The sequence below is a fragment of the Eretmochelys imbricata genome, chromosome 22, assembly GCF_965152235.1.
Source record: "Eretmochelys imbricata isolate rEreImb1 chromosome 22, rEreImb1.hap1, whole genome shotgun sequence".
NCBI lineage: Eukaryota > Metazoa > Chordata > Testudines > Cheloniidae > Eretmochelys > Eretmochelys imbricata.
Genome location: NC_135593.1, coordinates 10,925,598 through 10,950,545, shown reverse-complemented (window position 1 = coordinate 10,950,545; position 24,948 = coordinate 10,925,598). Strand labels below are relative to the sequence as shown.

At 56.5% G+C, this 24,948-nt stretch overlaps 2 protein-coding genes across 2 annotated transcripts in view; one reads left to right on the top strand and one right to left on the bottom strand.

The window, feature by feature from the left end:
* Positions 1 to 487: 487 nt before the first annotated feature.
* VPS26B (VPS26 retromer complex component B) lies at positions 488 to 15,460 on the bottom strand. Its single transcript, XM_077839819.1, has 6 exons — positions 14,413 to 15,460; positions 9,162 to 9,318; positions 6,877 to 7,041; positions 5,329 to 5,504; positions 4,439 to 4,581; positions 488 to 3,883 (listed from the first exon to the last, which is right to left on the bottom strand). The coding sequence occupies exons 1-6, from the start codon at positions 14,633 to 14,635 to the stop codon at positions 3,737 to 3,739; spliced, it is 1,011 nt and encodes a 336-aa protein (XP_077695945.1). The 5' UTR covers positions 14,636 to 15,460; the 3' UTR covers positions 488 to 3,736.
* A 742-nt stretch (positions 15,461 to 16,202) lies between these two features.
* Positions 16,203 to 24,948, top strand: part of NCAPD3 (non-SMC condensin II complex subunit D3) — a 53,499-nt gene continuing 44,753 nt past the window's right edge. The window contains exon 1 of the mRNA XM_077839717.1: positions 16,203 to 16,296. Within this exon, the coding sequence (XP_077695843.1) occupies positions 16,233 to 16,296 (64 nt within the window). The 5' untranslated portion in view covers positions 16,203 to 16,232. The remainder of the gene's footprint in view (positions 16,297 to 24,948) is intronic.

Sequence of the window (24,948 nt, the reverse complement as noted above, 5' to 3'; positions counted from 1 at the left end):
CTCCTCGGTGCAAACCCTGCCGTGGGGCAGAAAGACAGATCTCTCAAGAGCAAGGATACCACATTCAAAGCAGGCTGCAGGGAGAGCGCAAGACCTGATGTCAAGTTTTTAATACTGTCGCCTGTGGGACCGAATGATGTGGGCTGTGGTTGAATCCTTGTGCTGGGCTAGTGTTCACAGCCAAGTTCGCTTCCTGAGCTTGCTCTAGGTCCTGGTAAAAGGAGAAAAAAACCCACCCACTGGAATGGAGTAGCCATAGAAGTCACCCATCAGCACGACTCCGGGTGCACGTTACATGGCTTAAAGGGGGGCCAGTTAGCTTTCCCCAGTAAGAAGCACGGCTGCGCCACGCCCTTGGAGGCAGCACAGTGAGGAAAAAGGCTGCGTTCTCCCTTCCTCAGGCGCCTGCTGAGCGCCCAGCCAGGCAGGACAGTTTGGACCTGCAACGTAAAACAAGCCAGACAAACGAACGCATGGCATCTGAAAGCCTAGAATGGCCCCTTTTAATCCAAGAGGCAAACAAACAGATTTTAAAATACAGCCACTGAAAAGACGAATTAAGAAACATGTAAACACTGCAGGGGCTAAATTACAAGTCGCACTGCTTGGTTCAGTGCCGATGCACCCCTCCACCCCGTGAGAAGCTGCTTGGAGGGGAGGGGACACCCACAGCACAAGATAAAACAACCCAGCAGGGGGTGCACTGCAAAAGCCACAATAGCTCCCCACTCCTTTAGTAAACAGTTGGCTTTTTCTTTTCTGTCGGGGCTTGGAGTTGAAGGTTCATATCTCTCCTCTCAAGAGCCAATAGTATAGATGGGGCAGGTATCATCACCCCCAAACACAGGGCATAATAGAAAGCAGGTTGAATCATCTAATCAGAGAAGGTAAAAAGGTGGGGAGGGGTGACTCTCAAGCCTAGTCCTATGATGGGGGACACAGAGGTGCAGAAAAGTTAACAAAAGGAAACATTTTGGCTCATGCACCGTTTCTGACTAATCCCTCTCAGAGTGACAAGCAAATGTTGTCCGAGAATCTTGGGGAGAGGGGGATTTCCATCTTTAGGCAATCTCCTCAGGTCCATCACTGATCCTGTTTCACCACTCACCTAATGCAGAGATGTGTTCACCCCCTGGGCTTCTTAACACCAACATACTACAACCAAGAGAAGTATTCAAGCACAAAGGGATTTCAGGATGGCTGTTTTGAGATGAGGCAAAGGAGAGAGTGGGTCAGGGTGCAGCTGGGCTAGGCTCAGCCCCGCAGATACCATCTGTTACCTGGACTGTCTCCTAAAGGGAGCCTCACCTGTTTTCAAATGATTGTGCATTGCCATGGCACACCTGGATCCCTCTCAATGGGGCAGAAGCAGAGCAGAAGTAGCGTCCACGTTCATTGGCTACATGAGGCCCAAAGCACACCACTACCCCTACACATGATGTAACAAAGCAGCTGCCTTTAATATGAGTGTGCTTCGGTCTGAGGGAGGAGACTGCTGTTCCAGTCCACAGCAGGGATCTCTCACATACGGAGGCAGGGTAAGCCACACATCCTCACTACTACAGTGCAGAACATGGTGTGACACTAGTGTTCACAGCAGAGAAGAGGCAATTAACATCCCCTGGGATGAAGCAGGACTCTCCATCTAGGTTAAGAACCATAGCCCTACATGTGACTGAGTGAAAATAAAACTTAGTTTGGCAAGCAGAAAACACATTTATCACTGAACTACAGCAGCTTTCTTACTACGCAAACACCATCCTCCTCCCACCCAGACCCCACCGTCACTACAGGCACCAGGGCACTGTCTCTCACAGAGACAAACGTTGCAGAAGATGCTTTAACTTCCCAGCAGCCAGAGAACAGCCCTACATCCAACCAGAGGAAATTCCAGAATCAGAAGCAAGCCTGGCGGAACATCAGGAAAACCATCAGTACCGCTCCCGTTAGAGGGAGTGATGTCTTGGTTTAGTTCAGGTTTCTGTCTCCATATGCTGGTTGGAGGTTTTATTACCTGCTTTCTAGAAAGGGATCTAAAAAGGATGAAGAACATCCAAATCCCATCAATTAGTTAAGTCTAAAAGACCATCTCTGAACTTTAAAGGAAGACTGAATCCCTTCTGGATACATTCTCATGATCCCACTTAACTCAAAAGATTAAATGGAGTTTATTTTGAGTGAAAGACATCCCACGCTCAGGTCCTGATAGCTTCATGCCCAAAGACACCACCACTACTGTTCTCATCAGGCCCAACTGACCAAGAGCTGACTGTATGGAAGCAGAAAGTTTTGCCAGCCACCCTGCCATTTTGCTTCACTTCACTTAGCAGCACATACAGGCCAGTAGCTCCTTAAACAAAGGTGTCCCATTTGCCAGGACTATTAATAGCTTATCCCATGTGCCCAGGGGGTAACCTTCAAGCCTTTTACATACAGGTGCATTTAAAGAACACCCCCATGTCCCCTCCTGTCCCACCCTGCTGCGCTTTCAGATAATTTTCAGCCAATCAGGGAAGTCCCCATGAGGTTTAACCACAGCACCACTGGGGTGAATCCTAGGGCCAGATGAAGCAGAGTTTCATTCAGATAAATTGGAAACAAGGAGAAAGCCAGAAGGGAAACAGTCCATCACTTACAGCAGCACTTCAGAGGCTGCACAGGCCACTGCACTGCTGTTGCTCTCTCTCACACCACAAGGCTTTTCCTTGTACAACTCCTAGAGAGACCTGACTGCAACTGCTTCCCACCACAGCATGTGGAGTCTGTACAACTGCTGTGCTATTACACTCTCTTCTATCTCCAGCATACACAAGCTTCCCAGGGCCCAGCGTGGTTATGTCATACAGCATGGATTACAAACTACAGCCTGACCTCCCGGAGGCGAGACTATCAAGGCTCTGTGTGCTCTCTTTCACTGGACGGTTTCCTCCCAGACTCTCTGCCTAGCAGCTCCGCTAGCTCACCCATACCTCATCTGCCCTATACAGTATCCATATGCCTGTCAATTCCACAGACAGCTGCTATCTGCATTTTTAAACGTTAACCAAACCTCCTGCCCTCCGAGACGCTGCATCCATGAGCTCCCAAGGCAAGGACACGAAGGCAACATCATCTGCTACGCTGCACAACCTGGCTCTGCTATTCACAGGGCTGATTCAACTAGTTATATAACGATTTGCAGCAGAGACTCCAGGAACAGCATGGGGCGGGGGGGGGAACCCATCAGGCAGGCTACACTTCAAGCTTTCAAGCTTAAACTCCGCACATGCACACTCCCGCCTTCCAGCTGAAATGCTTCATCGGGCTCCCTCCTCCCACTCACCTCACGAGGGCTTCTTGATGGCAGCAAAATGCCTTCCTACATGCCCAAAGGGACATACCTACCGCCGAGGAGGAGCATCAAAATTTCCCCTCCCGCCTCCCCACTGCCATGCTGAAGGGGTCTCATGGCAACGGGAAAGCCAGGCAGCCCAATGGCCCCTGCATGTATAAAAGCAGCCAACCCCAGAGGAACGTAGGAGGTTGGGGAGCACTGAGGTACGTTCAACTTTGTGCCGTGGTTGCTGTAGCTTACATTGCCCCCACCCCACCCGACTGGTCCTTCGAAGATCAGAATTAAGTCAAAAAACTGATACTGATTTTCATAAGTCTCTAGTGAAATGTTTTCTTTTCCCCTCATTGCTGCTGCTGGCCCTGGACACGTGGGTTCTGCAGCAGCCTCGCTCCACAGGGCCCTTCACTGCCGGCTGTTGTTTTCTGCAGGCTGGGTGGGGGTCGTGGCCTCAGCATGGGAGGATGTCCCCTCAAACCGCTGAGAGGCAATGGCTGCCTGGTGGGACATGCTCTTCCTCACAATGTCTCCTTTCCGCCATAGCACCACTTCCTGTCAGAACGCAGACAGCAGGACCTGTTAGGACATGCAGCAGCTACGCTGGCCCCACCCAGGATGTACTCATAGGTCTGAACGTCTGCCTAAGCTGCCGGAGCAGTAACTTGCATCCATCCCCATATGCTGGCCTATTCCACTCTCCATCCTTCAGCTGGGAAAGGCCATTCCAGCTTCAAGAGAGGGGCCCAGGCAGTGCAGACCTCTCGAAGGCTGGATGATAGCACTCCTCAGAGGATGGGCGAGAGGCAGCCACTAGCTGCCAGGTCTGTCCCAATATGTGGGGCGACATTTGCCATGGTTAATGCAGCGCAGCGAATTGATAGGGGGATTACGGTAGATAAGCCCTCTCCGAGGAGCATCCCTAACAGACCCAGATAGACAGGTGCATCCTCTATCCAGCCCCCAAATGATTTGGCTCCAGTGGGTACCCAGGGAGGAGCATCTTCCCCCACATCACCAGCCAGGCTGCCCCACATTCTTCTCTTGCAAGTTATAATGGAGTGCCTGAAGCAGCACTCCACCGCACGGCGAAGTCCCACCCTTTCTCACCTGCTGTTTGAAATAGCGCCTTTCTTCTTCATCGATCAGCACCAGGTTGAGGTAATAACGCACCGAGAACTTCTTATTGATGTCCCTCATAGTGGGCGTCAGCTCATAGCCCGCCAGGAAGAGTCGGATTGGAATGGACTCCCCTGCAAAAGGCATGAGCGTAGTCACTACATACTGATTCAAATCTTACAAGGACAGCACCGGCTCAATAAGGTAAAACCAGAGCAAGCTAACGCCTGCAACCCTGCGCCTGAGTCTGGCGTACCTTACCACTGCTGGATGGGGTTTGGGCCGAATGCCCTCAGCTCCTACAGAATAGCAGTGAGCATGCTTACTCCTTAGCAGGGTCGTGCCCTTTGTGGCAAGCGTCCTTCCTCCACTTCAATACCACAGGGTTCCCTTCATTGCCCACAGCATTGGAGGAGAAAGAGACTGGAACGACATTCCTTCTAGCGACTGACATGGGAGTCTAGAACAGAACTGCAGGTCCCCACTGCTGAACACTATCATCCAGAGAGACCAGATATCTCAGGGGATTGGCAATGAGATAAGATACCACCTTTCAGTGCTACGTTCTGAGACCAGGCCCAGGTCAGCAGTGAAAGTCTATTCCTAACTGTACCACTGACTTGCTAGGAGACTTAAAGACACCAGCAACGTGCCTCAATTTCCCCCACGTTTGTAAGCTGACATGAGATTCACCAGTGAAGAGGGATGCACGAGCCAGCTATTACCACACAAGAAAACAGGCACTCAGTTGAAGATAGACGACAACTTTATGGGACTCACAGTAGGTCCCACATTCCAGCAAAAATTAATGGTGCAAAACAAGCTCTGGACCTCCAAAGATTATAGGAGAGGAATGTAAATGGTTCCCCACCCCTTCTCACCTCTAACAGGTGCCCCATCCATGATCTCATATTTAGCTATTGTGTCATTCTCGTGGTAAACATTGGGGCCGGTCCCTGTTGTCTCTCTCTTGATGATATCTATCTCCATGTGTTTGATCTTGATCCGCACCAACAGGAAGTAGATTTTTCCAACAATCACATCTTTTAAGTGGTACCTTGAGAGGATAGGTAAGACAGCCAAGATCAGTTTTGGTCTCTGCACAACAGAGCAGGAAACAAGTTGACAAGCTGGAATGTGCCTGTCAGACACTTCCCCATTCTCCTCAGGGCACACTTCAGAGTCCATGGGCACCCCAGCCATGCGTTCTGGGCTGCTTCAAGCAGTAACTTTGCATTCATGCTCAATTCTCTGGGCATCAGCAAGTCTGAGTGGGATTATTGGATGAAATGACATCTTAGGCTGGACATTCATAAGAACTTCCCAGCAACAAGATCCAAGTCTCCCAGCGGCAACTGCTTAGGTAATTTAAAACAATACCCTGCAGGAGGATGCTCCAAGACTGGGTGGGAAGGATGGACTAGATCAGGGGTGGCCCACCTGTGGCTCTGGAGCTGCATGCGGCTTCTTGCAGAGATGCTGACTCTGGCTGGAGTTACAGGTGCCGACTTTCCAATGTTCAACCTCAGGCCCCGCCCTCACTCCACCCCTTACCCCAAGGCTCCGGCTCTTTCCTGCGCGCCCCCCCCCCCCCCAAGCCTGCTGCACCCTTGCTCCTCCCCCCTCCCTCCCAGAGCCTCCTGTACACTGCGAAACAGCTGATTGCGGTGTGCAGGAGGCACGGGGAGGTGCTGATTGGCAGGGCTGCCGGCGGACAGAAAGTACTGGGGGAGCTGCTGATGGATTACTGTGGCTCTTTGGCAATGTATATTGGTAAATTCTGGCTCCTTCTCAGGCTCAGATTGGCCAACCCTGGACTAGATGTAGCCTAAACTGGTAATTTCCAACTTCTGTGCCTGAGTTAACAGCCACATAGTCCCACATTTAATCACACCATTCTGGCAAACAGCAGAAGCTGTGCCATTGGGCCACCTGGGACTCAGAACAATGGGAGTTCTCAATCTGAGTAAAATAAACCCACTTGCATCCTAATTCTATGCACCTCCCTCAGTATGTGGGTGCAGATGCCTCCGTCTGGATAAAGCACATTCCAGGGTGGTGGTGAGAGGGGAAAGATCTAAAGCAGGAACAGTCCCAGCACGTCAATCAACAGCCTGCCATCCACAGTAGGGAACAGGGAGAGCTAAGATAAATTACAGGGTCCCACCTAAAGTTTACAACAGGAGCTGCCTCTGCATATCTAGTCAAGTTAAGGGTCCCAGAGCTGCAGCCTGAGCCCAGAAGTCTGCACTGCAATGAGACAGCCCCACGACCTTGAGTCAGCTGGCATGAGCCAGCTGTGGGGTATTTTGTTTTGGTTTTTTTTGGTGCAGTGGAGACATGCCCTAAGAGTCCCACCCAGCCTACCCAGCAGGCTGCATCCTCTCATGCAGGGAGTTCTACTCAGCAGCCGTTCTCAGGATACTTACTTGGATTTGTTATACTCAAACTCGATGTGCAGGCAATCCTCGATTCCCACCTCCATCTTGATAGAGGAATTGAGCTCCGGGTAGGTGCTGAGTGTGTGCACGACAATGTCCATCTCCTTCACCACATCATTTAATCTGCGGCTGACGGTCGCTCGGAGGAAATACCTGCAAGGGGAACACCTCATCCATTAGAACCCTTGCAGACTACCTCAAAGGGTGCAAAAGCCATGGAGGGAGGTGTTAGAGTGGAGGAGAGAGGAACATGGGCTTTGATGGAGCCACTCAGACCACCTGGTCCATCTAGTCCAGTAATCTGCCTCCTGTAGTGGACAATACCTGATGGTTTAGAAGAAGGGTGAAAGTCCTTTGTAGTGCACCTGAGCAATTGTACGCTGCTGTACACAGGGGAGACGTTCCAGCCTGAACCCTATGGCTTATTGCCCTAAAGCATGAGACGTGAGTACACTAATCACCACCTAGGTAACTAAATATCGATCATAAAATTATCCAGCCCTCTTAAATGCAGCCCCAGCATTTGACTCGTTGACTAGATTTCAAGGTGAGAGCATATCTTGACAGCCCAAATCTGAAATAGGATTTACAATTTGTGAAATACAGCAAGTCAGCAAGGCATTTCTTTGCATCTAAGCCACGATTAAAATAAGCAGGCCCGATTACAGGACTATTGAAACACATTTAACTGACTCTGCTGGAGACTGAAGCAAATGACCAGACATTGCTGTTCTATTGCCAAATAAATTGGAAGCATCTGGGAATCAGAAGAGACTTTGCTTTCCCTTGTTTTTTAAACAAGAAGAAAAAAGAAAAAAAAAAGGAGCAATTCAAGCATGATCCACATGCACAAGAGAAGCCACGACAGGCTGCATTTTACTACTGAGCTCGCTGCACAGCTGCTGGAACTGCACTCAGCGCTTGATGTGCTGTCCCAAGACAGCGCTGCTTTCCATCGTCACAGGCGTTGAGAACCGTACATTCCATTTCAGCCAGGGATCAGAGGCACAGAGCCTTTGGCCGGCGGGCGCAACTGCAGTTGCAGCCCAGACAAGAGCTATCAAGAAGTAGCTGCAGACTGGAGGAACAGAGGGGAAGCCAGGGAGAGAAGCGTGGATTTTTGAAGAGGGGGGAGAAAGAGGAACGACAAAAAGGGTCGAGACCTCCCTTTTCAAACGTGTGGCGTTCACAGGAGTTGGTAGATTTTCCACAGATTTTCTAGGCATCCCACACACAGTATCTGAACTGTCAATCCACCCCCATGGCCTAATGTTTAAACATGAAATGGGACTATACTGTGACCCCCACACAAACAGCAGCTTGAGGGGCTCAAGACACATGCACACACATGAAGGGCCACAATTCAGTTTAAAAGGGAGAGTCCAGTGACACAGGCTTAAGATAACTGTGTATTTACTAGCAAGATACAGATTAGAAATTAATTTCTTCAACAACCTTTAGAAATTATCATCACTGCTCTGTTCCCTCTGCAAGGTTAACTGGGAGTGTGGTGCCCCTCTCAGCTGGGAATAGCATTTTATCAGTACTTCCTCCCTGCTGGGGGGAAACAGCTCAGGCTGGATTGCCTGGGAAATCAGATTTTAGAAGTTACTGTCAGCTTGTTTTGAAACGATAGAAAATGGTTAGTTTAACAGCAGTTCAATCACTTTTCAATGACATGCCCCTTTTAAACAATTAACACGCCTCAGCTCTGATTTCCCACGGATTTCAAAGGCAAGACCCACATCCCATGGCCCTAGTCTATGGGCTTATCTACACTGGCCCTTTACAACGCTGCAACTTGCTCGCTCAGGGGTGTGAAAAAAAAAAAAACCCTGAGCGCAGCAAGTTTCGGCGCTGTAAAGCACCAGTGCTGGGAGCTACGCCCCTCATGGAGGTGGGCTTTTGTTTTTTGTTTTTTTAAGAGCACTGGGAGATCTCTGCCGAGACTACACACGCCACGTTAAAGCTTTAATGCTGTCAGTGTAGACTAGCCCTATGTTATCAGACTGTCAAAGCTGACAGTTCCCTACTGGATTTTCAGTTGTTCCTTATTATATTTAAGATAGATTGTAGTTCTATCTATTCTTCCCAATTCGACTCTTAGACACAGGCATTAGACCCTTGTGTTGCTGTACTATCTGTTGGTGTGTGTTCATTTGGGGTACCTGGTACGGTCTCTCTTACTAGAAAGACACTGCATGAAAATTAATGCACAGGGAGAAGGCTGAATCTTGGGACCGGGAGAAACCCGACAGCGGGAGGAGACTCACCGTAACTTCACATTCTGCCCCGTGTAGGACTCGTACGGTTTTTCCACATGCGTGAATTCAAAGTCGAATGTCTGTGACTGGGTGAACTCACCAGGACGGGCCAGGTCCTTCACTAGAGAGACAAATTCATGATGGTTTCCCCGGTCATAGTAGAGCTCTAGGAAGAGAATACTCGGTTAAGCAGTGCTGCTCGCTCTTCTGTGAGTAGGTCAGCTTTGGGAGAAGAACTGCAAGAAATGGGCATGGCAGAAAGGAACCAGTCCCCTACAAAGCCTCTTCCCTATTCTATCCCTTCTCCTCCACTTCCCAGAGAGAGAAGGCCTCCCTGGAAATCCTGAGGTTCAAACACAAAGGGCCATGCTTCATCCAGCCCCAACTGGGCCAGATACACAATGAGAGGAGTGAGCCAGGGTCTAAAGAGTAGAGCTGCACAGTTAGCTCTATTTGTGTGGGGGGGTGGAGGGTGAGAAAACCTGGATTTGTGCTGGAAATGGCCTAACCTGATGCTCACTTTAGATAAGCTATTACCAGCAGGACAGTGGGGTGGGAGGAGGTATTGTTTCATATTCTCTGTGTATATATAAAGTCTGCTGCAGTTTCCACGGTATGCATCTGATGAAGTGAGCTGTAGCTCATGAAAGCTCATGCTCAAATAAATTGGTTAGTCTCTAAGGTGCCACAAGGACTCCTTTTCTTTTTGCGAATACAGACTAACACGGCTGTTACTCTGAAACAGTTAGGTCCTTGACCCATAACGGGCCCAAGCTCATTTTGAAGTGCCAGTAAAAACGAGAACCCGATTTTGCAGATTGGTTTGTTCACCCTTATAATCAGCAGTGCTGTTCCCCTCACTGGACAGCCCATGTTCACACAGTGGCTTACATTCTCCTCTGTCAAGTGCATGACAGAGTCCAATACAACGAAAGGAGTGCTCTCTTAATGGTTCGATTTAGCAAACCTAGACTCCTGGGTTCCATTCTTGGTTCTGCCACTAATTTATTGTGACACCCTCAATACTTCCCTCTTCCGTATGCTGCTTCCCCCCCACCCCCATCAGTAAAATGGGGTCAGCTATGCATCCCCTGGAGGGTTGCTTTGCTACATTAGTATCTGTAAATTGCTTGAGGATCCTCCTAAATTACTTGAGTCATCCTCCATTGTACAAGTAGAGAAGAAATAAGATATCCCATGAGCTCATACAAAATATCCAACCCACGGGTAAGGGAACAGGATAGACTGGTGTCAAAAATAGCTGAGTAGGTCAGTAAATATTCCACTCCCATGAAAGCAGGTAAAGAGAGAGGAGACAAAGAAAGCAGGAGCGGAGATTCTCATGATGTCTCTTCAGCTTTACTCACTTACTCCTACCTATAAAAACAAACCAGAACATCTACGTGGGTCAGTGTAATCAAGGTTAATATATCCAGATTACCTGCAAAGACAAGGAACCATCACAGAGCAAATCAGCAGCTAGTGCCATCCCTTCTTTCATCACTTCCTGCAGATCCGCACCTTCAAGGTCGAGGCACTGGACTTGTAACCAGTAAAAAAACAAAGCCCCAAAACTTCCCCAAAATGGGGAAGCAGAGACAAAGCAGAAGTGTGGGGCTAGGAGGCTTCAATCTATCATTGCTCATGTCTCTCAAAGAAAGTTTAAGCAGCAGTGAGCGCAGAGGTAGCCCCGTTAGCTCCAGGGAACAAAAAAAGGTTAAGAAGTCCATTGAGTTCCACACTATGCCAGCACACAGCATATGACCACACAGAGAACACATCTTCAAGGGATAAAGCCGAGCTGGTGGTTCTGATGGCTACATGGCTGGCCAGGGAAATGTTAGGGAACAAGGGTCTGTGTGGAAGAGTTGCTCAAACCAGCTGCAGATGAAAAGGCAGACATTTTCCTGTGCCCTCCCAATTGTTCCAGCAGTTCTCCAAGCATAGCTGTGACCAAGTGACCATCTTTAATATAAAGTGGCCCATAGGAACTACAGCCCCTCAAACATAATTTTCCATCTTGATCCAAGATAACAGAAAGTGACACACCAGGGGACCTGTATTTAGTTTGCTATTATACATAAGGGTAAAGGCACTCTACTCCAGTTTCCTGTATGGTGTGCTCCCAGAAAGTTGCCAATACAGCCCTTTGGTTAGGAAAAATTTGGGCAACCGTAATTCTTACAATCTGGAGCTGAGGTCACAGCTAAGACAAGGTCAAACATTATCACATGTCCACTGAACCCTGCTGCAGAGGCTTTCTGAAGGGCGGTCTTGTCGTTAGAACACTAGCCTGGGACTCAGGAGATCTGGGTTCAGCTCCCATCTCTGTCCACGGTCACGCGTTGAATCTGTGACAAGTCACTTACTTGTGCCTAATCTCCCCAGCTGTAAAATATGCAATAACGCTTTGTCTTGTCCACCTTTTTGTCCACCTTACCTCTTTAGACTGGAAGCTCTTTAGGGCTGGAATGATCTTTACTGTGTTTGTATAGCACCTAGCATAACAAAGCCCTGATCTTGGTTGGATCCTCTGCGCACTAAAGTAATACAATCATATAATAAAGCATCCCTCCATTCAATACACCTCCACAAAGAGAGAGAAGGGATGCTCCTTTATGTGATGGGGAAGGAATGCAGGAGTGACATACAAAGAGACACGGACTCATCTCACAGCACAATGCCAAAAGCAATGACTGAGTTTAAACTGGGAAAAAACAGACTGCCAGCGTACTAGGCTCCCAGCAACTACTGCCCAGGGGCTGAGATTGGCACTTTGACCTTTAGAGGAGGAATTGAGGATTCTTCATATTTAAAAAGACATCAGCATGTCGAACGTTAGAAAAAAGCCCCAGTTTGAGTTCAACAAAGCCATAGTTTTCCACTCTGACTTTTTTTTAAATCTCAGAGAACAGTCACTGCAGACAGACTGATGTCCTTAAAGGAATCTGCACTATCCATCCATCAGAGGGGAAACTGTCCTGGACGTTAACCAGAGAATCAGACACAGGACTCCTGGATTCTATTCCCAGCTCCATCACAGACCCTATGATCTTAAACAAATCACACCACTTCTCGGTATCCCCATCTGTAAAATGGGGGTAATGCCTATCTCCTCACCTCTGAGAGTCTAAATCCCTAATATGAGGCATTTGGAGATGGAAGGTGCTATAAAAGCACAATCAGTTATACCATCTTTCAGACTACTGGGGCTGGTTTTTGTTTTGTTTAAGGTAGTATAACCAAGTACAAGTCTGACCTCAAGTCTGGTTATGAAAACTCTCTTTGTAGCTGTAATAGACACGTACTACTTATGTAGTGCTTCATGAAGTCAAAGCACTGAGCAAATCAATCAGTCTTCAAAACTCCTCGGTAAATATTATTTTTGGAATATCATAACATCTAGAAGCCCTAGTTATGGACCGAGATTCTAGTGCGCTAGATGCTATACAAACACAGAGCAAAAAAACAGTCCGCCTTCCCCCAAGAGCTTACAACCTAAGCACCCATTTTACAAATAGGGAAATGAGACTGGTGGAGTGCCTGTCCAAGGATGCACAGCGAGTCAGTGGCGGAGCAGAGAGTAAAGCTCATGCTGAGTTTACTCTGGAGATTTTAAACCCAGAGGCAGGTTATATTCCAGTTTTCTGATAATGGGGCCTGTTTATATATAATTAGCTATGTGCTTTCTCTGACCCCAGAAGTGTAACATGTGGTGCAAGTGGAGAAAATCAGAAGAGAAATGAAGTGAAGGTGGTGGGGCTGGGTGAGGAAAAACATCAATTTAATCTTCTGTGCCAAGGGATTTGCAAGGAAATGTTATCCATCTCAAGTTGAAAATGTTGATCACATTGATGTGCAGATGAACAGCTTCTACCGAGATTTTTAGAGCAGACAGGGCCCTGGATTTAAGGTCTTGTCTGAAAAGTCCCACACATGCATGGTACAGAGTTAATAAACGAATAAAAACTGTGCAAGTTACTCTAGGGTTTATCACTTCTTTTCACTCAAACTCAGATGAGTCCACAAAACGTTTAGTTCTTTATACAATGGCATAGTGGGTAAGGCAAGCACCTTCCCTCCTATTATGGGGGGAGGGAATCACTTATCTAAATTTGGTTTGCACAGTATAAAATTGCCAAATTCAAACCGCAATCACAGGAATAACAGCTCAGCTATCAGATGACTTCAAGTGGATAAGGGGGTTAGGCCACCCCAACAGGGTGAGCAGAATCAATGGAGCTGGGGACAGCAAGCTTTGAAAGGAAAGGAAGCTGACCCACAAGGGTAGTTCACTTCTGGGGCATAGCTCATTAACTGAAATGTGCACATACACCAGCTGGTCTGTTGCCTCATGCCCTCAATATAACCATTACCTCCCACAGCAGCCCTTCCCATCACACACAATGTACTCAATAGCACAGTAAATGCAGCTAGAGACGTAACAACATGTTAATAAAAAGGATGGAGCATGATAAAGAACCCATCTTATACACTATAAGGGATGCTGCTGCCAAGATATTAAAACTTAACAACAACCCTGAAGGTTTGAATCTGAATTAAAAAACTCTCTCTGTATATTTCAGAGCTCAGGTCACTGAATGAGCAGAAACAGGAAAACAGGATGAGAGAGAACAATGACCTGAAAAAGGAGTGGAACTACCTCCCTTCTGCACAGATTCAAGGGTACAGAACACATGGCTTGTCCAAACCTAAGAGGGGATTTAAAATAATTTCTGATAATCAAGGGACTTTTCAGCGTAATTACAAGACGCTGGGGATCATAACCCAATTTCCAAGAACAGGATGCACTCTAACTACCCATTTCCTAGGCTAATGGGAGACAGAACCTTGCCAGCGTTAACATTTAAGTATATTCCACCTGGAGGATTCAGAGTAACAGACTAATAAATTGGTTAGTCTCTAAGGTGCCACCAGTACTCCTTTTCTTTTTGCAACCTGGAGGAATTAGCCATGCAAAACAAATAAATAAAACTCCATTCAGTGCACTGCTATGTATTGCTGCCCTCACTGAAGGGGTTTCATTTTTAATTTCAGAAGGGAAAGAGCAATCAGACTCCAATCAGAGGAATCACTACAGGATGGCAGGCGGATGAATGTGTTGCAAGCAAGCTTTAGGAAGCTGTGAGCCCAACCCACTCCGCCATGCTGGTACAAAGTACCACTCCCCTCACCCCTCCCAATTAAAGTCCTTGGCAATACACCATGCAATACTCTCACCCCCACATTCCCCACTCACCAATTTGTCCAATGAACTCCACCTTGATGCCTTGGTGCTCCAGCCGCTTGTTTGGGTGCTTGAGGGTGAGGGTGACCCGACCTGATACTGTCTCCCCATCGTAGAAAAGGAAATATTTCTCCTTCTTGCCCTCTTCAGTCTTGTGCTCAGCCCTACGCCTGCTCTCTGCATCGCTCAGCACCAGCTCCAACTCTGCACTCTGCCCAAACCCAAAGAAGCTCATCTCGCTGCTGGGGAGGAAGGCACAATCCCAGAGGGGGCTAATGGGGTTGCTGTGGGGAATGGCGTGTACTACTCCAGGGAGCACTGGAAGAGTGGCAACGTTTGAGAATTTTGTTTTCTTCAAGGGGCTCAAATACGATGGCAATGGATGCAGTACAGAAACCCAGATAAGGAAAGTGGATGTAATCCAATTTTAGGGATGAAGACTGTAATGCTAAAGGATCTTGGTGAGGTTCAATCCTAGCAAGCTGAGTGACTTCAGGATGGAAGAGAGTTCAATACAGCTCAAAAGCACTAGAAGGATCTATATTTCTGGAGGACTGGGATAGAGTAACCTCAGAGTGCTAGAGGGCTCCTGTTGCTTAGGAAGGGGAGTTAGAGAAGGGTGGTCCAATGCAACCAAGAGAGGGCCTAGAAAGCTGCTTAAAAGGGCGATGTAACAGCCTAAGGAACTGCTGCTGTTTTGGAAAGGGCTGCAGCATAAAGGTCGCCCATGGAGTCTGCAGCCGCTGCTCGGAGATGAATTACAAGGAAGGGCCCTTGGCAGCTGGAGACCGAGGGATTCAGTGCACCCCGTGGGGGGTCTTCTGCCTCTTACCTTCACTACTCAGGAAGGGGTGTGGGGTGCTGGGTAACGAAAAGGGAGCACTTACCGCTTGGGGTGTGTGTGGGGGAAGGTGTAATGCAGCAGGGGGCACCACTGCTAGGGGAAGGAGGTGCAACTGGGAGGGTCCCCCCAGCGAGAAGGTATAGAGAGTACTCCGGCTGTGGGGCAAGAGGGTGCAAATGGGGAGGGGCCCCGGCTGTGGGGCAAGAGGGTACAAATGGGGAGGGGCCCCGGCTGTGGGGCAAGAGGGTGCAAATGGGGAGGGGCCCCGGCTGTGGGGGCAAGAGGGTGCAAATGGGGAGGGGCCCCGGCTGTGGGGGCAAGAGGGTGCAAATGGGGAGGGGGCCCCGGCTGTGGGGGCAAGAGGGTGCAAATGGGGAGGGGCCCCGGCTGTGGGGGCAAGAGGGTGCAAATGGGGAGGGGCCCCGGCTGTGGGGGCAAGGGGGTGCAAATGGGGAGGGGCCCCGGCTGTGGGGGCAAGGGGGTGCAAATGGGGGACGGGCCCCGGCTGTGGGGGCAAGGGGGTGCTCTGGGAGGCCCTGCTGGCAAGCGCTCAGCCCCCGTGGTCTCCGCAGGGCGAACGGAGCGCAGCGGTCACCCCGCGGCGCAGGACCCGGGCTCGGAGCTCGCACGATGCGGACCCCGCTCCGGGCTGGGTGCGAGGGGCTCCGCAGCCCAGACGCGCTCGCGCTCTGCCCCGGCTGGCTGGCACTAGCTGCGCTCGAGCTGTCCTCCAGGGGCCGGGCCTCGCACTGCGCAAGCGCCGCCCGGCCCGGCCTCGCTTCCTCCCATTGCGCAGGCGCCATCTCCCCGTTCCGGGGCTCACTCCGCGCGCCGCCGCATTGGCTCCACTGTGGGCGCCCCGCGCAGGCGCAGCCGGCCAGCCAGTCCTTGGCCCCCGCCGACAGCGGACGGTGATTGGTCGCTGCCAGGCCGGAGCGCGGATTGGCGGGTTCGAAGGCACCGGCGGCGCCGAAGCGAGGAAGGCAGGATGGTGGCGGCCGGGGGGCCCCTGCGGGGCTTGGCGAGCTGGGGGCTGCGGGCGGTCAGTGCGGGTAAGCGGCGGGAGGCCTGAGCCCGGCCCCGGGGCTGCCGGGGAGACCTTCAGGGGAGGGGGACTGAAGGAAGAGGGGATCCTACGGGGAGAGGCGGGGGGGGAGGAGAACTGGAGAGGCGGGAGGCTGGGAGAGGCGGGGGGGGAGGAGAACTGGGAGAGGCGGGGGGGGAGGAGAACTGGGAGAGGCGGGGGGCTGGGAGAGGCGGGGGGGGAGGAGAACTGGGAGAGGCGGGGGGCTGGGAGAGGCGGGGGGGAGGAGAACTGGGAGAGGCGGGGGGCTGGGAGAGGCGGGGGGGGAGGAGAACTGGGAGAGGCGGGGGGCTGGGAGAGGCGGGGGGGAGGAGAACTGGGAGAGGCGGGGGGCTGGGAGAGGCGGGGGGGGAGGAGAACTGGGAGAGGCGGGGGGCTGGGAGAGGCGGGGGGCTGGGAGAGGCGGGGGGGGGAGGAGAACTGGGAGAGGCGGGGGGCTGGGAGAGGCGGGGGGCTGGGAGAGGCGGGGGGCTGGGAGAGGCGGGGGGCTGGGAGAGGCGGGGGGCTGGGAGAGGCGGGGGGGGAGGAGAACTGGGAGAGGCGGGGGGCTGGGAGAGGCGGGGGGGAGGAGAACTGGGAGAGGCGGGGGGCTGGGAGAGGCGGGGGGGGAGGAGAACTGGGAGAGGCGGGGGGCTGGGAGAGGCGGTGGGGGAGGAGAACTGGGAGAGGCGGGGGGCTGGGAGAGGCGGGGGGGGAGGAGAACTGGGAGAGGCGGGGGGCTGGAGGAGAACTGGGAGAGGCGGGGGGGGAGGAGAACTGGGAGAGGCGGGGGGCTGGGAGGAGAACTGGGAGAGGCGGGGGGCTGGGAGAGGCGGGGGGCTGGGAGGAGAACTGGAGAGGCGGGGGGCTGGGAGAGGCGGGGGGGCTGGGAGGAGAACTGGGAGAGGCGGGGGGCTGGGAGAGGCGGGGGGCTGGAGGAGAACTGGGAGAGGCGGGGGGCTGGGAGAGGCGGGGGGCTGGGAGGAGAACTGGGAGAGGCGGGGGGCTGGGAGAGGCGGGGGGCTGGGAGGAGAACTGGGAGAGGCGGGGGGCTGGGAGAGGCGGGGGGCTGGGAGGAGAACTGGGGAGAGGCGGGGGGCTGGGAGAGGCGGGGGGGGAGGAGAACTGGGAGAGGCGGGAGGCTGGGAGAGGCGGGGGGGGAGGAGAACTGGGAGAGGCGGGGGGGGAGGAGAACTGGGAGAGGCGGGGGGCTGGGAGAGGCGGGGGGGAGGAGAACTGGGAGAGGCGGGGGGCTGGGAGAGGCGGGGGGGGAGGAGAACTGGGAGAGGCGGGGGGCTGGGAGAGGCGGGGGGGAGGAGAACTGGGAGAGGCGGGGGGCTGGGAGAGGCGGGGGGGGAGGAGAACTGGGAGAGGCGGGGGGCTGGGAGAGGCGGGGGGCTGGGAGAGGCGGGGGGCTGGGAGAGGCGGGGGGCTGGGAGAGGCGGGGGGCTGGGAGAGGCGGGGGGCTGGGAGAGGCGGGGGGGGAGGAGAACTGGGAGAGGCGGGGGGGCTGGGAGAGGCGGGGGGGAGGAGAACTGGGAGAGGCGGGGGGCTGGGAGAGGCGGGGGGGAGAGGCGGGGGGGGAGAACTGGGAGAGGCGGGGGGCTGGGAGAGGCGGGGGGGGAGGAGAACTGGGAGAGGCGGGGGGCTGGGAGAGGCGGGGGGGGGAGGAGAACTGGGAGAGGCGGGGGGCTGGGAGAGGCGGGGGGGGGAGGAGAACTGGGAGAGGCGGGGGGCTGGGAGAGGCGGGGGGGGAGGAGAACTGGGAGAGGCGGGGGGCTGGGAGAGGCGGGGGGGGAGGAGAACTGGGAGAGGCGGGGGGCTGGGAGAGGCGGGGGGGGAGGAGAACTGGGAGAGGCGGGGGGCTGGGAGAGGCGGGGGGGAGGAGAACTGGGAGAGGCGGGGGGCTGGGAGAGGCGGGGGGGGAGGAGAACTGGGAGAGGCGGGGGGCTGGGAGGAGAACTGGGAGAGGCGGGGGGCTGGGAGAGGCGGGGGGCTGGGAGGAGAACTGGGAGAGGCGGGGGGCTGGGGAGAGGCGGGGGGCTGGGAGGAGAACTGGGAGAGGCGGGGGGCTGGGAGAGGCGGGGGGCTGGGAGGAGAACTGGGGAGAGGCGGGGGGCTGGGAGAGGCGGGGGGCTGGGAGGAGAACTGGGAGAGGCGGGGGGCTGGGAGAGGCGGGGGGGGAGGAGAACTGGGAGAGGCGGGGGGGCTGGGAGAGGCGGGGGGGGAGGAGAACTGGGAGAGGCGGGGGGGAGGAGAACTGGGAGAGGCGGGGGGGCTGGGAGAGGCGGGGGGGGGAGGAGAACTGGGAGAGGCGGGGGGCTGGGAGAGGCGGGGGGGGAGGAGAACTGGGAGAGGCGGGGGGCTGGGAGAGGCGGGGGGGAGGAGAACTGGGAGAGGCGGGGGGCTGGGAGAGGCGGGGGGGGAGGAGAACTGGGAGAGGCGGGGGGCTGGGAGAGGCGGGGGGGGGAGGAGAACTGGGAGAGGCGGGGGGCTGGGAGAGGCGGGGGGGGAGGAGAACTGGGAGAGGCGGGGGGGCTGGGAGAGGCGGGGGGGGGAGGAGAACTGGGAGAGGCGGGGGGCTGGGAGAGGCGGGGGGGGGAGGAGAACTGGGAGAGGCGGGGGGCTGGGAGAGGCGGGGGGGGAGGAGAACTGGGAGAGGCGGGGGGCTGGGAGAGGCGGGGGGGGGAGGAGAACTGGGAGAGGCGGGGGGCTGGGAGAGGCGGGGGGGGAGGAGAACTGGGAGAGGCGGGGGGCTGGGAGAGGCGGGGGGGGAGGAGAACTGGGAGAGGCGGGGGGGCTGGGAGAGGCGGGGGGGGAGGAGAACTGGGAGAGGCGGGGGGCTGGGAGAGGCGGGGGGGGGAGGAGAACTGGGAGAGGCGGGGGGCTGGGAGAGGCGGGGGGGGGAGGAGGGGAGGGAGGGACTGGGAGAGGCGGGGGGGGAGGAGAACTGGAGAGGCGGGGGGCTGGGAGAGGCGGGGGGGGAGGAGAACTGGGAGAGGCGGGGGGGCTGGGAGAGGCGGGGGGGGAGGAGAACTGGGAGAGGCGGGGGGCTGGGAGAGGCGGGGGGGGGAGGAGAACTGGGAGAGGCGGGGGGCTGGGAGAGGCGGGGGGGGAGGAGAACTGGGAGAGGCGGGGGGCTGGGAGAGGCGTGGGGGGGAGGAGAACTGGGAGAGGCGGGGGGCTGGGAGAGGCGGGGGGGGAGGAGAACTGGAGAGGCGGGGGGCTGGGAGAGGCGGGGGGGGGGAGGAGAACTGGGAGAGGCGGGGGGCTGGGAGAGGCGGGGGGGGAGGAGAACTGGAGAGGCGGGGGGCTGGGAGAGGCGGGGGGGGAGGAGAACTGGGAGAGGCGGGGGGCTGGGAGAGGCGGGGGGGGCTGGGAGAGGCGGGGGGGGGAGGAGAAACTGGGAGAGGCGGGGGCTGGGAGAGGCGGGGGGGGAGGAGAACTGGGAGAGGCGGGGGGCTGGGAGAGGCGGGGGGGAGGAGAACTGGGAGAGGCGGGGGCTGGGAGAGGCGGGGGGGGAGGAGAACTGGGAGAGGCGGGGGGCTGGGAGAGGCGGGGGGGAGGAGAACTGGAGAGGCGGGGGGCTGGGAGAGGCGGGGGGGGAGGAGAACTGGGAGAGGCGGGGGGCTGGGAGAGGCGGGGGGGGGAGGAGAACTGGGAGAGGCGGGGGGCTGGGAGAGGCGGGGGGGGGAGGAGAACTGGGAGAGGCGGGGGGCTGGGAGAGGCGGGGGGGGAGGAGAACTGGGAGAGGCGGGGGGCTGGGAGAGGCGGGGGGGGAGGAGAACTGGGAGAGGCGGGGGGCTGGGAGAGGCGGGGGGGGAGGAGAACTGGGAGAGGCGGGGGGCTGGGAGAGGCGGGGGGGGAGGAGAACTGGGAGAGGCGGGGGGCTGGGAGAGGCGGGGGGGGAGGAGAACTGGGAGAGGCGGGGGGCTGGGAGAGGCGGGGGGGGAGGAGAACTGGGAGAGGCGGGGGGCTGGGAGAGGCGGGGGGTGGAGGAGAACTGGGAGAGGCGGGGGGCTGGGAGAGGCGGGGGGGGGGAGGAGAACTGGGAGAGGCGGGGGGCTGGGAGAGGCGGGGGGGGAGGAGAACTGGGAGAGGCGGGGGGCTGGGAGAGGCGGGGGGGGGAGGAGAACTGGGAGAGGCGGGGGGCTGGGAGAGGCGGGGGGGGAGGAGAACTGGGAGAGGCGGGGGGCTGGGAGAGGCGGGGGGGGGAGGAGAACTGGGAGAGGCGGGGGGCTGGGAGAGGCGGGGGGGAGGAGAACTGGGAGAGGCGGGGGCTGGGAGAGGCGGGGGGGGAGGAGAACTGGGAGAGGCGGGGGGCTGGGAGGGGAGGAGAACTGGGAGAGGCGGGGGGCTGGGAGAGGCGGGGGGCTGGGAGGAGGAGAACTGGGAGAGGCGGGGGGCTGGGAGAGGCGGGGGGGGGAGGAGAACTGGGAGAGGCGGGGGGCTGGGAGAGGCGGGGGGGGAGGAGAACTGGGAGAGGCGGGGGGCTGGGAGAGGCGGGGGGGGAGGAGAACTGGGAGAGGCGGGGGGGGCTGGGAGAGGCGGGGGGGGAGGAGAACTGGGAGAGGCGGGGGGCTGGGAGAGGCGGGGGGGGAGGAGAACTGGGAGAGGCGGGGGGCTGGGAGAGGCGGGGGGGGAGGAGAACTGGGAGAGGCGGGGGGCTGGGAGAGGCGGGGGGGGAGGAGAACTGGGAGAGGCGGGGGGCTGGAGAGGCGGGGGGGGAGGAGAACTGGGAGAGGCGGGGGGGCTGGGAGAGGCGGGGGGGGAGGAGAACTGGGAGAGGCGGGGGGCTGGGAGAGGCGGGGGGGGAGGAGAACTGGGAGAGGCGGGGGGCTGGGAGAGGCGGGGGGGGAGGAGAACTGGGAGAGGCGGGGGGCTGGGAGAGGCGGGGGGGGGAGGAGAACTGGGAGAGGCGGGGGGCTGGGAGAGGCGGGGGGGAGGAGAACTGGGAGAGGCGGGGGGCTGGGAGAGGCGGGGGGGGGAGGAGAACTGGGAGAGGCGGGGGGCTGGGAGAGGCGGGGGGGGAGGAGAACTGGGAGAGGCGGGGGGCTGGGAGAGGCGGGGGGGGAGGAGAACTGGGAGAGGCGGGGGGCTGGGAGAGGCGGGGGGGGGAGGAGAACTGGGAGAGGCGGGGGGCTGGGAGAGGCGGGGGGGGAGGAGAACTGGGAGAGGCGGGGGGCTGGGAGAGGCGGGGGGGGAGGAGAACTGGGAGAGGCGGGGGGCTGGGAGAGGCGGGGGGGGAGGAGAACTGGGAGAGGCGGGGGGCTGGGAGAGGCGGGGGGGAGGAGAACTGGGAGAGGCGGGGGGCTGGGAGAGGCGGGGGGGAGGAGAACTGGGAGAGGCGGGGGGCTGGGAGAGGCGGGGGGGGGAGGAGAACTGGGAGAGGCGGGGGCTGGGAGAGGCGGGGGGGGAGGAGAACTGGGAGAGGCGGGGGGCTGGGAGAGGCGGGGGGGGAGGAGAACTGGGAGAGGCGGGGGGCTGGGAGAGGCGGGGGGGGAGGAGAACTGGGAGAGGCGGGGGGCTGGGAGGAGGAGAACTGGGAGAGGCGGGGGGCTGGGAGAGGCGGGGGGGGGAGGAGAACTGGGAGAGGCGGGGGGCTGGGAGAGGCGGGGGGGGAGGAGAACTGGGAGAGGCGGGGGGCTGGGAGAGGCGGGGGGGGAGGAGAACTGGGAGAGGCGGGGGGCTGGAGAGGCGGGGGGGAGGAGAACTGGGAGAGGCGGGGGGCTGGGAGAGGCGGGGGGGGAGGAGAACTGGGAGAGGCGGGGGGCTGGGAGAGGGCGGGGGGGGGAGGAGAACTGGGAGAGGCGGGGGGGCTGGGAGAGGCGGGGGGGGAGGAGAACTGGGAGAGGCGGGGGGCTGGGAGAGGCGGGGGGGAGGAGAACTGGGAGAGGCGGGGGGCTGGGAGAGGCGGGGGGGGAGGAGAACTGGGAGAGGCGGGGGGCTGGGAGAGGCGGGGGGGGAGGAGAACTGGGAGAGGCGGGGGGCTGGGAGAGGCGGGGGGGGAGGAGAACTGGGAGAGGCGGGGGGGCTGGGAGAGGCGGGGGGGGAGGAGAACTGGGAGAGGCGGGGGGGGTGGAGAACTGGAGAGGCGGGGGGCTGGGAGAGGCGGGGGGGGAGGAGAACTGGGAGAGGCGGGGGGGCTGGGAGAGGCGGGGGGGGGAGGAGAACTGGGAGAGGCGGGGGGCTGGGAGAGGCGGGGGGGGAGGAGAACTGGGAGAGGCGGGGGGCTGGGAGAGGCGGGGGGGGAGGAGAACTGGGAGAGGCGGGGGGCTGGGAGAGGCGGGGGGGGGAGGAGAACTGGGAGAGGCGGGGGGCTGGGAGAGGCGGGGGGGAGGAGAACTGGGAGAGGCGGGGGGCTGCGAGAGGCGGGGGGGAGGAGAACTGGGAGAGGCGGGGGGCTGGGAGAGGCGGGGGGGGAGGAGAACTGGGAGAGGCGGGGGGCTGGGAGAGGCGGGGGGGGGGAGGAGAACTGGGAGAGGCGGGGGGCTGGGAGAGGCGGGGGGGTCGCGTTCTGAGGTTCCAGGGGCTGAAGGATGAAGGGGCTTTTGGGGGCTCGGGTAGTCACTGCTTCCTCCGTCCGCAATGCCTGGGGCTTAGGGTGAGGGAGGGTTCCTGAGTTCTCCTCTGTATCTACCTCCTACCCAACAAGAGCTCCACCTCCAAAGAGAGTGGACTGAGGGGCTGGCCTGGGAAGTTGTGTGGTGTTCGGGCCTGGGGAGTGTCTGTGGGATCCTGGAACAGGTTGGTGTGGGAGCCAGGACTCCTGGATTCTACTCCCCAAGCTGCCCTGAACATCGCTGCTCGTCTCCGTGCCCCTCTGTGGAATAGCTCCAGTGCTATTGGCCTGCTTCATGGGGAGCTCAGGGTTTAAAACCAGAGCCGCCCCCACCTGGATTATCTGTCACTACCTGTTTCCTGAATCTGGGATCTCTCCCTTTGTCAGTTGCACTGAGCATTTTCTCCATTGTCGGAAATCACTGTATTCAGCAGCCCCCTGTTGTCCAGTTTGCCACCGTTCTGCTGTAGTTTGCTAGTTATTAATAATGCCGTGGATATTAAAACTAGGCTGCATCTCTTCTGTGGATAATAAAAAGCTGCTCTGATTCATAGATCAGTTGAGCTGTCTGATTTAACTTTTCTTTGTTTCCGGTTTCATTGTTTTCTATTTCAGAAGCTTGCAGAATGTGTAGTTTTCAAAAACAGTAGGGGGATGTTTATTTCTTTTAGCAGCTGCTTCTATTTATAGGTTTCAGAGTAGCAGCCCTGTTATTCTGTATTTGCAAAAAGAAAAGGAGGACTTGTGGCACCTTAGAGACTAACAGATTTATTGGAGCATAAGCTTTCGTGAGCTTCAGCTCACTTCATCCGATGCATTCAGTGGAAAATAGAGTGGGGAGATTTATATACCTAGAGAACATGAAACAATGGGTGTTACCATACAGACTGTAAGGAGAGGGATCACTTAAGATGAGCTATTACCAGCAGGAGGAGGGGGGGACCTTTTGTAGTGATAATCAAGGTGGGCCATTTCCAGCAGTTAACAAGAACGTCTGAGGAACAGTGGGGGAGGGGGAATAAACATGGAGAAATAGTTTTACTTTGTGTAATGACCCATCCACTCCCAGTCTCTCTTCAAGCCAAAGTTAATTGTATCCAGTTTGCAAATTAATTCCAATTCAGCAGTCTCTCCTTGGAGTCTGGTTTTGAAGTTTTTTTGTTGAAGAATTGCCACTTTTAGGTCTGTAATTGCGTGACCAAAGAGATTGAAGGGTTCTCCCACTGGTTTTTGAATGTTATAATTCTTGACGTCTGATTTGTGTCCATTTACTCTTTTACGTAGAGACTGTCCAGTTTGACCAATGTACATGGCAGAGGGGCATTGCTGGCACATGATGGCATATATTACATTGGTAGATGTGCATGTGAACGAGCCTCTGATAGTGTGGCTGATGTGATTAGGCCCTATGATGGTGTCCCCTGAATAGATATGTGGACACAGTTGGCAATGGGCTTTGTTGCAAGGATAGGTTCCTGGGTTAGTGGTTCTGTTGTGTGGTGTGTGGTTGCTGGTGAGTATTTGCTTCAGGTTGGGGGGTTGTCTGTAAGCAAGGACTGGCCTGTCTCCCAAGATCTGTGAGAGTGATGGGTCGTCCTTCAGGTTGTAGATCCTTGATGATGCGCTGGAGAGGTTTTAGTTGGGGGCTGAAAGTGACGGCTAGTGGCATTCTGATATTTTCTTTGTTAGGCCTGTCCTGTAGTAGGTGACTTCTGGGTAGTCTTCTGGCTCTGTCAATCTGTTTCTTCACTTCAGCAGGTGGGTATTGTAGTTGTAAGAATGCTTGATAGAGATCTTGTAGGTGTTTGTCTCTGTCTGAGGGGTTGGAGCAAATGCGGTTGTATCTCAGAGCTTGGCTGTAGACAATGGATCTTGTGGTGTGGTATGGATGAAAGCTGGAGGCATGTAGGTAGGAATAGCGGTCAGTAGGTTTCCGGTATAGGGTGGTGTTTATGTGACAATCGCTTATTAGCACCCTAGTGTCCAGGAAGTGGATCTCTTGTGTGGACTGGTCCAGGCTGAGGTTGATGGTGGGATGGAAATTGTTGAAATGATGGTGGAATTCCTCAAGGGCTTCTT